This window comes from Phocoena phocoena, chromosome 13, assembly GCF_963924675.1.
Source record: "Phocoena phocoena chromosome 13, mPhoPho1.1, whole genome shotgun sequence".
In the NCBI taxonomy this organism is placed as follows: Eukaryota; Metazoa; Chordata; class Mammalia; order Artiodactyla; family Phocoenidae; genus Phocoena; species Phocoena phocoena.
The window spans coordinates 71,093,969-71,107,481 of record NC_089231.1 but is presented as its reverse complement, the minus strand read 5'-3'; the positions used below and the strand labels follow the sequence as shown (position 1 = coordinate 71,107,481).

Sequence of the window (13,513 nt, the reverse complement as noted above, 5' to 3'; positions counted from 1 at the left end):
GAGAAGCCACTGCAATGAGAAGTCCGAGCACCGCAATGAAGAGTAGGCCCCGCTCACCGCAACTAGAGAAAGCCCGCACGCAGCAACAAAGACCCAATGCAGCCAAAAAAGAAAAAAAAATTTTTTTTTAATTAAAGTGGCAGGACGTTTTTACTAGCCATGTAACCTCTCTGGTAAAGCTGAGATTCAGTCTCTAAAATGGAGGTAATAAAGTGCTGTTCTTGAGATAGTCAGTGCAGAATAACTAGCATGTAGGAGGACCTCGATAAGCAGTGGCCAGAGCTCCTTCGTCCTGGGTATTGTCAAGGCCCCAGGTAAAGTCTTTTTCCAAATTTCCACATTTTTCTTAAACCAGGCATCTAGATTCTTTAAGATGTCTGTTTGAAGAATTGGGCCCTTAAGATCTCTTTCTGATGGATTGAGAAATCTCTGTTGGCAGCTGTGATTCTTATTTCAAAGAAGGAAACACATTTATGGGAAGATAGGAATTGGGAGAAAATTACTTAAGGATGGAACTAGTGTTTGCTTTAGCAAGTCATTATTTTTTAAAATTTGGATTACAAAGTTAGTGCAGAACCACTGCAGAAAGTTTGGAAAATAAAAAATTCCCCTACCCTCTGATTGTTCGTATTTGGATATATTTCCTTTTCGTTATTTGTCTTTATAGCAGTTTAGAGTGATTTACACAATTGATGTCATACTGTGGCGTGATTTTCTAGTCCATTTAACATTTTGAAAATAAGAATTGACCATGTTGTACGGTCTTTGTGGCTGATATTAAGTGGCATTATAATAGTCCATAGAGAGGTTCCCCACTGCTTCTCCAACCTCGTCTGGTTACTCCCCTCCCCGCTTACATCCCAGCCACGCTGACCTTCTTGGCACTTCCCTAACACATCATGCTCATTCCTGCCTCAGGGCCTTTGCACCACCTCCTCCTTCTGCCTCTAAAGCGCTTCCCTGGTTCTTTGTGTGGCCAGCTCCTTCTCATCTTTCATACCCCCAGTCCACCTATCACATCCTCATATAGAGCCGCCTCTGACCACCATGCATCCATAGCCACTCTTCAGTTTCTCTTGACCCCATCACCCTGTTTTATTTTCTCCTTAGAGGGAAAAAATAACTTTATAATTTCATCACCTGAAATATTTATTTGCTTACTTGTTTATTGTCTCCCTCTCTCAAAGACTGTAAGCTCCGTGAGGGCAGACACTTTGTCTGTCTTGCTCATCACCGATTTCCCAGAGGCTGACACAGTGCCTGTCCCATAGTAAGAGCTCCAGAAATATGTATTGAATAAAGGGGAGGGTGGTTAGATTTTTGGATATGTGGCTGGGTGGGTAGCTGAGTGGCTAGGTCAGTGGGTGGCAGGGGTGGTCGATGGATAGGTAAGTGGATATGTGGGTGGGTAAGTCTTACTGACCATTCCCCAGTCCCACGTTTAGAGTGTTCCCCATGGTATTTTTAATTGCTTTGGGAAAGTGAGGAATGCAGATGACAGGGAAATGGGACAAACATGTCTCTTGGGAAAGCGTCTCCTTCCCCGGGGCCATCAGCTGGGGGCCCAGGCCTGGGCAGTCGTTCAGGCTCTTGCTGAGGGCGGGAGGTGACGAGATTCTCCGAGGTGTTCTTGGACGCCCGCCCACCACCCACCCAGGACCTCACCACCCTCCTCCTGCTCTGTCCCCCGCACAGTGGGCCGGAAGCAGTTCATGCACTTCGAGTCGGCCAGCCACGCGGCAGAGGCCCTGGGCTGCGAGTACGAGGAGCTGAACACAGCCACCTTCAAGCACCACCTGCGGCAGATTATCGAGCGCATGACGTCTGGGCCGAGCTGCCGGGGCCAGGAGGATGAGGGGGCCAGCTCAGGTACCGCGCTGCTGCCTCTCTGGGTGGGCTGCGTCCCTGCGGGGCTGGCCCCTGGGGACACACCAGCACCCTTTCACTATCCATCAAGGATTTCCTGAGGGTCTGCGGTGTGCAGACCTTCTATGTGCAAGGGAAGCCACTCCCCTGGAAATGGACTTGGCTCCTTCTGACGCCGTGCTTATGGTCAGCTAGTTAGCTCTGCCCAGGGGTCAAAGGCTGCTGAAACCCAGGAGGGGCCCTATGCTGCAAAGAGGGGATGCTGTGGATGGTGCCAAGGGACCAATGCGCTTCCAGTGGATGCTGTATTTGCTGAGCCCCTATGCTGTAGGCAGAAGACTCACCTCTCAGTTTGAGGAACAGAAATAAGGCCAGGATGGTTGGCCCAGCTGGGAGGACAGTAGATAAGTTTGGAGAGCTCAGTGGGGTCAGCTGACACAATAGTCTGTAAACTAGGGGTTTTCTGCTCAGACCAAGGGAAGCCATGGAGGCACACAGGCAGGGGAATGGCATGATTTGTTGTATTCTTCATGAAGCTCAGCCTGGAGGAAGATCAGGGAATGAGTGGGAATGGGTACAAGTCACCTTGGTGAGGTGATGGAGGTGGGAGCAGATGGGATGTGGTGGGCCAGTTCAAGGTCTAGTTTACAGTTAGAGCTGATGGCATGGGCCCTAGGTGGAAGCAGGGGCCAGGGCACCTTCTAGGACCTTCGCCTGAGCAGCAGGAGGAATGGGGGTGCTTGAAAAGACCCGGGGGAAAAACAGGAGCTTTGAACTGCACCTGCTAGAGTGAGGTGTGCTGAGTCCCAGGTCTGCAGCCTCTGCAGCCAGATGCTGTGGCTGCGGAAGGTGAGGGTAGAGGGACCCCTTGGAGCCCCAGGGTTCGCTGCAAACTCTCTCAAGAGAAGCTCTCCCAGAGACCACAGTCTGGGCTTAGTGGGTAGCACTGTTTGGAACTGTGGTTTTGGGGTCCTTCTCTTAGAGGCCCCTCGGATCCCCGTGGCTGCTCTACCTGCCAGGGACTTCAGCTTGATGGCTGATGTCGCCGAGACTCCACTGCCTTCCAGGTCTGTGCTCTGGTGTAAGCTGGGGTCTGTTTAATGGTTACACCTCCTCTCGGACACAGGCACACACATACGGGCACACAAACATACCATGCACAGGCATGCGCACACACGCATGCGCGTGCACCATCACATGCACATATGAGCACACACACCACACACACACAAGCACAGATGCGTGCACACGCTGCTTGGTGAAGCTGAGTCACCCTCTCAGGCTGAGGTCTCAAGGGTAGACGTTAAGCAGGCAGGGGACCGGCAAGCTTATGAGAGATGCTGGGAGGCTGTGGGTTGCCTAGCAACGACCCAGGTTGGGGGCAGAGTTAAAGCAGGGACGGGAAATGCTTTGGGGTTGCAGTGGGCTGCCTGGAATGTACAAGCAGAACTGTTTCTCTAGACACTAGTGTGTGCAGATTTGGAAATTGTGTTTCCAATTCTGTGGATGGAAGCAAAACCTAAGGGTCAATATTTGTGATCTGAGCCCTCCACTCCTTATCCCGCTTTGCTCAGTGACCCCTAATCAAGGCTGGCTGTTCTAATGGGACCAGTGTGTGTATTTATACAAAATTGGGGCTGCCATTATAATAATTTTCTAAGCTTTTTTTATTCCTCCTAACGCTATAGGCAGGCACTTTTCCATCTCATTCAGTATTCTTCTAGACCTGACTTTAAGTATTCCTTTGTATGGATGGACTACAAATTATCTAACCCATTTCCTATTGTTGGATGTTCAGGTTGTCTCAAAAAAGTGATTTTATTTTGCCAATTTAACCAACAGTTGGGAGAACATACATACTTAGAAATCTTTGTTGCTCTGAATTATTTCATTGGAATAAAATCCTAATAGTGAAGTTAAGTCCGAGTATATGAACATGTTATGGCTTCTACTATAAAATTGCCAAATTTCCCTCCAGAAAGAGGGAACAACAGATATTTACTGAGTAACTACTACATGTCAGGAATTGGGGATTTGGAGCCAGCAAACCCAGAGGTAGCCCTCACCCTCAGGGCGCTCCCTGCCTGGGTGGCGGGGCAGGGAAGATGCAGGTTAACGAAATAACCACAAAGTGCAGGTGTGCTGTGGGCAGTGCTGTAAAATCAGGGTAGATCTGTCCTCCTGTGTCCGGTTTACTTCACTTAGCATGACGTCCTCCAAGTTCATCCGTGTTGTAGCAAATGGCAGCATTTCCTTCTTTTTTTTTTTTTTTTTTTTTTTAACTGTTGAATAATATACTACTCACGTCAGAAATCTCAAAAAGTCAAACTCATAGAGGCAGAGAGTAGAATGGTGGTTACCAGGGCGGTGGAGGGAGGGGGAAATGGGACATTTTGATCAAAGGGCACGTAGTTTTATTTATGCAAGATGAATAAATCCTAGAGGGCAGATGAATAAAATGATCAGTAGATGAATATCTCTACAGTGTAATTAACAATACCATATTCTATACTTAAAAATTTGTTAATCTTATGTTAAAAGTTCCTATCTCACACGCGCGTGCGCACACACACACAAAGAGGGAGGGAAGAAACTTTTAGAGGTGATGGTTATGTTTGTGGTGCGTTTATGGTGATGGTGTCATGGGTGTATACTTCAAACTCATCAGGATGTATACATTAAAAATGTACAGGTCTTTTGGTATGTCAATCATGACTTCAGTGTGAAAAATAAATAAAATTTTCAAAAAAGCAAGGTAGACCTGGGAATTGGCTTAACGGGGCGGTGGTGGTGGTCAAGGCAGGCTTCCCTGAGGAGGTGACGTTGGGTTGAGCCCTGAGGGTTGAGCAGGAGATCACAGTGGAGGTTAGGGAGGTAGGGCCAGGTCACACAGGACCCTGGAAGACTTGGTAGGACACTTGAACTTGGTCCTAAGAACGTAAGTAATTTCAGCAGTAGGGGGACGTGTGTGCGCGGTGGGGGAAGATGCACTAAGGCCAGTAATGATGGCACTGGAGCGATGACCTCGGCCCCAGGCAAGGTCCTGACCACGGGATGTCAACCCGCCCCTCTTCCCCACTGTAGGGCTCAAGATGACAGGAGTGGAGTGTGTGGAGGGCATGGCCTCGGGCCTGTACCAAGAGGTCTTTGCCGCCGTGGTCTCGCTCATCAACAGGTAATGGCAACCTTCTCCTGGTTACAGAGGCGACCTGTTTGCAGTGTATGAACGAGCCCAAACCCGGGGAGTCTGGGGAGTTTAGCAGAGTGGGGTTTTGTTGAGCTGGAGAGGGGCTTGTTGAGCCGTGTCTTATGGTGCTGGGTTTAAATTCCACCTTGGCCACCTGTGGGCTGTGTGACTTCGGCGAATCAGTTCACCTCTCTGACCTCTCCTTCTGCATCTGTAAAAATGGCTCTTTCCTTCAGGGTCACTGTAAGGATTAAAAGAAATAAATAAAAAATTAAACAATAAAGTAAAAAAGAAATAGTGTCTGTAAACAGCTCTTCCTAATCGTGATCATAAAATGCTGCAGGTATCTGCAGGTAGTACTGCCGGGAGCCTCTGTCTTCTACCGTGGTGAGTGCTGCTGTGAGCCCCGGGAAATCTTTAAGCAGTTTCAGTGTGGCCAAACCAGAGCTGGGGCAAGGGCTTCCCTCCCTCCTCTGTGGAAGCAGGAGGCGTAACTAGGCTTCTGACATCCTGTTAAGGATGAGGCTGGTGTGTAGCAACAGTGCAGGTGGGGTTCTCCACAGACACAGAATTGGCCCCCTCGGGCTGCTGGAGTAATTACCCTCTGAGACCACAGACACATTATCTAGAAACCAGGGGGATCATGCGTGCTTAGGGGAGGAAGTATTTATTGGTGAACTGCCAGTGGAGGGTGGCTGCTTCAGCCTGCAGAGGGTGGCTGCTTCCTGGTTGGTTCTGGGAGCCTGCCTCCATAAAATGGGTGTATTGGTGATAACGATACCAACTACCCTTACGTTTATGAGCACCTAGAAGGCGTCTGGCTTTCTGAACATTAACTGGTTTAATCTTCATGCATGTCTATGTGGTGGCTGATCTTATTGGCCCCATTTTACAATGGAAAACCTCAGCCAATAACAGCAAAGAGCTCAGGTTTAAACTAAGGGCCCTCCAGAGTGTATAGCTGGTCACGCTAATGATAATAATAACAGAAAACACACTGACCGCTTTACCACGTTCAGAGCCGTGGATGTCTTATCACATCCAACCCTCCCAACAGCCTTCTAAGTTCATCTCCATCATTAGCCCTTTCACAGCTGAGTTTCAGAGAGGTCAGGCAACTCTCCCAAGACACACAGCCCCTCTGTGGCTGAGAGAGGGTTGGAGCCCACGCGTGACTTTCTCCAAAGTCTCTTAACTCCTGCTTTTTGATGTGAATAATCCCTTCTCTGTCCCCCTGATAGATTTGTCAAGATGCTCCAAGGAGGTGATGGCTTGAGAGATCTTTGTAAACTGAGACAGGCACTGAACAAGATTGTTTTTCTATAGCAGCGTGTCACTAAGCAAGAAAAGGAGACTTTAGTCCTAACTTTATAGCCAACTTGTGGTGCGACCTTAAGCAAGTCATTTCTCCACTCTGGGCCTGGTAGAGAGAGCACGTTTCCTGAAGGCCTGCGGTGTCCATGGGAGGCACTTTCCATACTTTAACTCCTTCTCTTCTTACTGCAGCCCCTGGGGTCATCCTACTCATCCCTACCACCATCTAACAGTGGGGGAAACCCATGCTCAGAGAGGTTAAGTAACTCTCCCAAGGTCACACAGCCTGCAAGTGGTGAGATCTGCTGGATCTGCAGACCCGCCCAGCATGCTGCTCTGGTTTCTCCATCTCTGTGATGCAGGGGTGTGGGAGGCTTGGACCAACGGGGTTTTAAGAGTCCTTGTCCTCTCGGGGCCCCTTTCCTTTCCCCCCCCAGATCCTTCTCCTCCCACCACCTCTCCATGGCCTCCATCATGGTGGTGGACTCTCCAGGCTTTCAGAACCCCCGGCACCATGGCAAAGACCGGGCCGCCACCTTTGAGGAGCTGTGCCACAATTACGCTCACGAGCGCTTGCAGCTGCTTTTCTACCAGCGGACCTTTGTCTCAACGCTGGAGCGATTCCGGGAGGTATGGCTGGGGCGGGGCCTTCGCAGTGGCTCAGTGAGGGTGTGAGGCTGGGCGGGACAAGGGAGGGGGTGGTCATCTGGTCCTCCGGTAGGCTTTAGTTTCATCCTGTCTGGTCCGTCGATGATTAAAACCCAAACTCCAGGCCTGGCTCCTGGGCCTCTGCTGCTCCTCTGTCTCCCTCTACAGCCCAGTCTCCAGCCACAGCCCCCGCACCTTACAGTCCAGAACTTGGGGTTCCCCAGGCCTCACTCCCACTGCTGTCCCTTGTTTGCACTGACCTCTTCCTCCTCGCCCACATACCCAAGCTGAATCCTCCTCCAACAGTTAGTTTGCATCTTCCCCGTGGAAGGCCCTTCATGCCCGGTTGTGGGTAAAAATAGTGGGTTTGCACACCTTTTGGATCATAATGTGGGAACATCTAGGAAAGGTGAAGATGCAGTTCCCTTTCTAGGAGGCCCCCCGGAGAAACTCTGTATATGTGAACCAGGAAACCTGTACAGGCACGTCCCTGCCTGCCCTCCTTTACTTATATTTAAAAAAATATTTTGAACTATAACATTTACACAAATAAGTGCCTGAATCAGAAGTGTACAGCTTAGTGAATTTGTCCAACCATGCAAACTCATTGCAGCTACCACCCAGGATAAAAGGAGAGAACATCGCCAGCACCCCAGATGCCCCCTAGCATCTGCTCCCTCCTTCCTCCCTGAAGGGGACCCCTTTGGCTCCAGCAAGTGCTAATGGCAAAATATGAGAAATGATCATATTGTTTATTAGTAGGATAATGGGTATTAAAATTATGGTCATTTCTTTGGTTGGAGCCCAGACAGCAATAAACATGAAAACGTCAATATGAATAAATCTTAAACACATGGCATTGCTGAGACCTGGGGTCTCACCCTAACTCTGTCACTTATTGGCTGTGTGGCCTTAGGAAAGTCACTCACCCTCTCAACCTCAATTTTATCACATGTAAAATAGAAATAGCAATACTCCTGTATCAGTTACCATTTCCTGCAATAATTCTGCATAATAAACTATCCCAACACATAGTAGCTTAAATAATAACCTTTTGTTATTGCTCGCAGGTCTCTGGATTGCCTAGGTAGCTATTCTGGTCTTGGCTGGGAGAGCGTGTGCCTGTGGTCAGAGGCAGGTTGGGTAGGTGGCTCTTGGCTGGCTCTCCCCTGTGTCTGGAGGTCAGCTGGCCATGAGCTGATCCAGGCAGCCCTTTGGCTAGGATGACTCACCTGTGCTCCAGGAGTGCCCTGTCCTCTAGCAGGTTAGCTCAGGCTGTTCTCATGGCACTGGGCAGGGGTCCAAGAGAGTGAGCAGGAGTGCTCAGGGCCCCTTGGGACCAAGACTTGAAACTGGCAACGTCACCTCTGCTGTAATCAGTTGGTCACAGCAAGTCCAAGGCTGAGCCCTGACTCATGGAGTGGGGAAATGGCGTCCACTTCTTGATGGGAGAAACTTCCATATCTGTACCGAGAGTGTGGGTATGGGGAAGGGGAGAGGTGGCGGTTATTTTCACAGTCATTTTTACCGTACTGCCTAAAGGGGCTGTTTGGAGCATTTGATGAAATGGGATAGAGAAATGCATAATGTGTATTAGGCATTCCACATATAGTAGCAGCCATCATATTTTTTTGTCCCATAATATTTCACTTATTTCTGATGATCAGAGTAAAACATGTTTTTTATTTAAAAACTGGAAAGTGCGTATAAGTGTCAAGAAGCAGAAAACACAATCTCTTTTAGCCCCACCACCCAGAGGCAACCACTGTTACCACTGTCTGTATCTTACACCAGCCATTTTTCCATATATGGTCTTCTCTACAGATTTCCCATCCATCTGTACACACGAGTTTATAGTCTTTTTCCTCATAGCATTATGTTATTCACATTTCCTCACTCCATTCACAGCTCTTAGTAAGGATGCATGTTTGTGGTTATATCTGATTCTGTCTGAGCTCTCTTTTGGCCATCTGAGTTATTTCCATGTTTATGCTGTTATAAACAGCACTGTGATGAACATCTTTGAGCATAGCATTATCTGGATATTTCCGGTTACTTTTATATGCCAACTCTTATTATCCATAGTTTTTTTTGCTCCATCCAGCACCCAGCACTCAGCCCAGCGCTTATTAGGTACTCAGTAAATATTAGAAAAGTTTGCCCTGAATTATCAGTTCCTGATAAAGCTCTCACCGTGATTGCTGACCACCCTGAGGATGAACAGTATAAGGATGTTATTGGGATGCTGGTCTATATCCTTTCTTCTCACACAGAGGCTAAGGGGTGATGATAAAAAACAAAAAGAACCCGATTAAAAATGGGCAAAGGAGTTGAATAGATATTTCTCCAAAGAAGATATACAGATGGTCCATAAACACACGAAAAGATGTTCCGCATCACTGGTTCAGAGAAATGCAAATCAAAACCACATTGAGATACCATTTCACACCCACTAGACTAAAAAGAGTAAGAAGCGTTGGGGAGGATGTAGAGAAGCTGGAACCCTTGTGCACAATAAGGATGGTGCAGCTGCTGTGGAATGCAGTGTGGTGTTTTCTCAAAAAATTAAAAATAGAACTGTCATTTGATCCAGCAATTCCACTTCTGGGTATCTACCCCAAAGAATTTCAAGCAAGGTCTCGAAGAGATATTTGTATGCCTATGTTCACAGCAGTATCGTTTGTAATAGCCAAAAGGTAGAAGCAACCCGAGTGTCCATCAGTGGATGAATGGGTAAAGAAATGTGATCTCTTCACACAAGGGGCTATTATTCAACCATAAAAAGGAAGGAAATTCTGACACATGCTACGACTGGATGAACCTTGAGGACATTGTGCTAAGTGTGCGATAATCCAGTCACAAAAGGACAAATCCTGTACGATTCTCTTCATACGAGGTATTTATAGGAGTCAGATTCATAGACACAGAAATAGGGAGAGGGAAATGGGGAGTTGGTGTTTAATGGGTGCAGAGTTTCAGTTTTGCAAGGTAAGAAACGTTTTGGAGACAGATGGTGGTGACAGTTACACAACAGTGTGAATGTACTTTACACCAACGAACTGTGCACTTAAAAATGATTTAAATGTTAAATTTTATGCCATGTCTACTCTTACCATGATTAAAAAAAAATAATAAAAAATGGCCTTGGGGCTTCCCTGGTGGCTCAGTGGTTGAGAGTCCGCCTGCCGATGCAGGGGACACGGGTTCGTGCCCCGGTCCGGGAAGATCCCACATGCCGCGGAGCGGCTGGGCCCGTGAGCCATGGCCACTGAGCCTGCACGTCCGGAGCCTGTGCTCCGCAACAGGAGAGGCCGCAACAGTGAGAGGCCCGCGTACCACACACACACACACAAAAAATGGCCAAGGTGTGACGATGGAAGTCCTCACTTTCCCTTGCTCCTTCAGAAGTTTCTTCCCCTTCAGCTCACGTAAGGAGCTAATGCTGAGCTTCTGTGACTTTCTAGGAAGATGTTCCTGTGCGGTTTGACCTCCCGGAGCCATCCCTGGGGACCACGGTGGCTGCTGTGGATCAGAGTCCTTTGCAGGTAACACGGCCTCTCAGATGCCGCACGGCCTTTTTAGAAATCCTGGCAGATTTGAGCCTTTGAGCTACTAGATCTCAAAACTGCCTGCACCTAGCATGACCCAGGGATTGTTAAAAACACTGACGCCTGGGACCCACTCCCTGATTCTGCGTTGATTGGTCTGGGGGTGTGGCCTGGGCAAAGAATATTTAAATCCCATCAGGTTGAGAATCTGAGTCTGCGTCTTAGAACGCACCCACACCTGGACTGTGGTCTGAGCTGAGGGGAGTCCAGGGCCAGTGCCCAGTGGTCTCCAGCCCTGTCACCTGGAAAGATCGGGTGTTCAGAGGAAGGTGCTGTGCCCAGCAGAGACTGGGACCGTAGGGGCCCCTGGGGGATGGAGAGCGGGGGTGATGGTGGATCCAGGCCCTTGAGCTTCTTGGAGGCAGACAGGCTTTAGTTTGGGGGATACCTGAGTCGTTATCTCCCTTTCCCCAGCCCCAGAACGCACCGTGCTGACCCCAGATCTGCACCTGTGCTCACCCGTCTCCCAGAGCTGCCCCCGGCCATTGCGCATCTTCGTGTGAGAGTGCTTGGGCCGTGGAACTTGTTGGGCTCTGGTCCGATCTTGGTGACCGTGGGCGCGTCACTTAACCTCTCCAAGCCTCAGCTTCCTCATCACCCAAGAGGGAACGATAGATGGTATCCCCTGGGTTGTCGTGAATGCCTGTGGTATCTGGCACGTAAAGCCCCTGCAGGGTGTGTGGCACACAGTAGGTGTCCCGCAGGTTGCGTTTCTCCTGCACTTGGACACCTTGTCCTGGTCCCTTGGCTTCTCTGGGCTCACAGCAGGCTGTACCTGCCCCTGCAAAGCTCTCTCAGTCTGTGAGCCCAGCCGGCCCTTCACACCTGCTGCTACTTCTTGCTGGCACCTCTTGGCTGGTTCCCCGTCCCTGTCCTGCTTCCTCACCTGGGAGGGGCAGGCCTGAAGGGACCACCCGGGCAGTGCAAGGAGGGAAGGACCATGGCATCCCTGGGACCCCTGGGCAGTGACTGGAACAGCTACCTTCTGGGGATGGGCTGACTGTAGGTTTCAACCCCAGCAAATAAGGCCAAGGTGAAGATTCAGGATACCTGGGATCCAGGTCCACTTCTGCCCCTGGGCCTCTCCATGTGACCCTGGACGTGTCCCTTCCCCTGTCTGGACCCCTCTCAGGGGGGTGTGGACTGATATTCCTGAATTAGGATGACCAGCTGCGCTGATTTGCCAGGGACTTTGCTGGCCTCAGCACTGAAATCCTTACGTCCTGGGAAGCCCCTGGCCCCAAGCACACTGGGACCGTTGGCCATCATATGCATCACATTCCCACTTTAACCACTTGGCACCATTTTCAGATGTGTCAGCCCGCTGTGGGCCCTCAGATAAGTCCCGCAGACTCTCCAGGCCTCTTTCAGTTTCCCGTATGCAAAGCTTCAGGATCGCCTGGATGGTCTCTGACGCTGGGAGCTAGATTTAGAATTCCGCGTCTGTGCCCCTGAACCAACTTCACCTTCTCTAAGACATGCTTTGGGAACTTTTTTTTTTCCCCCTCAAGATTTTAGTTTAAAAAAATACAAAGACTTCTAAGAGGAAGTGATGCAGATGGGATTGATCCTTTCATGTTTGGCTGTGCACAAATAGACCAGCTGCCTGTGTGGAGCCAGAGATGTGTAGTTTACAGAGTGCTTGCCCTTATTGAACCCTCACGACAGCCCTCGGAGGAAAGTATTACCACTCTCCATCTTGCAAAAGAGGAAAAATGAGGCTCAGAGAGGTACAGTTAAGTTGCCCGAGGTCACCCTGGAAATGAAGACAGGCAGGATCTGGACCCCTGGTAACCAAGAGACTGTTAGTTTTGTGGCTTCGACACTGAGAGTCTTGCAGTGAGTGGGAGTGTGGGGTGTAGGGAGTGTGGATCTAGGCCTGTGATGCCTGGGAGGCAGGTCCCACCCGACTCCCACGGGTGGGAAGGGAAACCCGGGCCTGGCCTCCGTCGGGGGATCAGGACTCCTCAGTGTATCCTGATCTCCTGCCAGATCCGCTTGCCAGCCGGAGGAGGTGCTGAGGACGCCAGGGGCCTCTTCTGGCTCCTGGATGAGGAGGTCCGGGTGGAGGGCTCCGGAGACAGCGTGGTGCTCGAGCGCCTCTGTGCCGCCTTTGAGAAGAAAGGCGCTGAAGGTGAGGGAGCGAGTCAGGGGCGGGGTGCTGAGTCCAGCCTGGGGTTAGAATCTGTCTTTGTCAACGCCCCAACGAGGCCTGCACAGCAGGGTGGGGAGTCTGAGTGCAGAAACGTCTGTGCATGTGCCCGGGTGTGCTTTCATTCATTCGTGTGTTCATTCGTTCATGTATTCCTCAAGTGTCCTGAGCAGCTACCGTGTGCTGGGCACCGTTCTGTATGGCAACAAATGCACTGATGGGATCCACGTCCTTGCTGGGGGGAGTCGGGGACAGGGGGAGATGGCAGGCTAACACATAAGCACGTGTGTGGCCGCTGAGCCTGAGATGGCAGGCTGGGGTTTGGTGGTGGGCAGCAGGCAGACCTCATTTCTCTGGGAGCCGGGGGCCCTCAGGGGGAGAGGTATGCAGGTAAATCTGACAGAGGGCAGGGAGCGCAGTACAGGACAAGGCAGGAGATGTCATCTGGACTCAGACCTCAAGCCCTTGCAGGCCTCACAGAAAACGTTGGTCTTAACCCAAGAGCAATGAGAAGCCACGAAGGATTCTAGGCAGTGGCAGGTATGGTCAGATTCATGTTCTAGGAAGTTCACCCAGACTGCAGTGTGGAGATACGATAGGAAGGAGGCCAGGGAGGTGAGAGCGGAGCTGCCTGCCCCGGGGAAGTGGGCGGACTATGGAGGTACCGAGCAGGCGGCGTCCCCAGCACTGGGTGGTGGGCTGGATTGGCAGGAGGAAAAGTGTGAGGCGAGATGGACA

The 13,513-nt window shown here is 50.2% G+C and overlaps 1 protein-coding gene across 1 annotated transcript in view; it reads left to right on the top strand.

Annotated features, from left to right (window-relative positions):
* Nucleotides 1-13,513, top strand: part of MYO18B (myosin XVIIIB) — a 221,672-nt gene that overhangs the window by 48,398 nt on the left and 159,761 nt on the right. Inside the window, exons 12-16 of the mRNA XM_065889514.1 lie at nucleotides 1,696-1,869; nucleotides 4,951-5,041; nucleotides 6,805-6,997; nucleotides 10,480-10,560; nucleotides 12,616-12,757. Of these exons, the coding sequence (XP_065745586.1) occupies nucleotides 1,696-1,869; nucleotides 4,951-5,041; nucleotides 6,805-6,997; nucleotides 10,480-10,560; nucleotides 12,616-12,757 (681 nt within the window). The remainder of the gene's footprint in view (nucleotides 1-1,695; nucleotides 1,870-4,950; nucleotides 5,042-6,804; nucleotides 6,998-10,479; nucleotides 10,561-12,615; nucleotides 12,758-13,513) is intronic.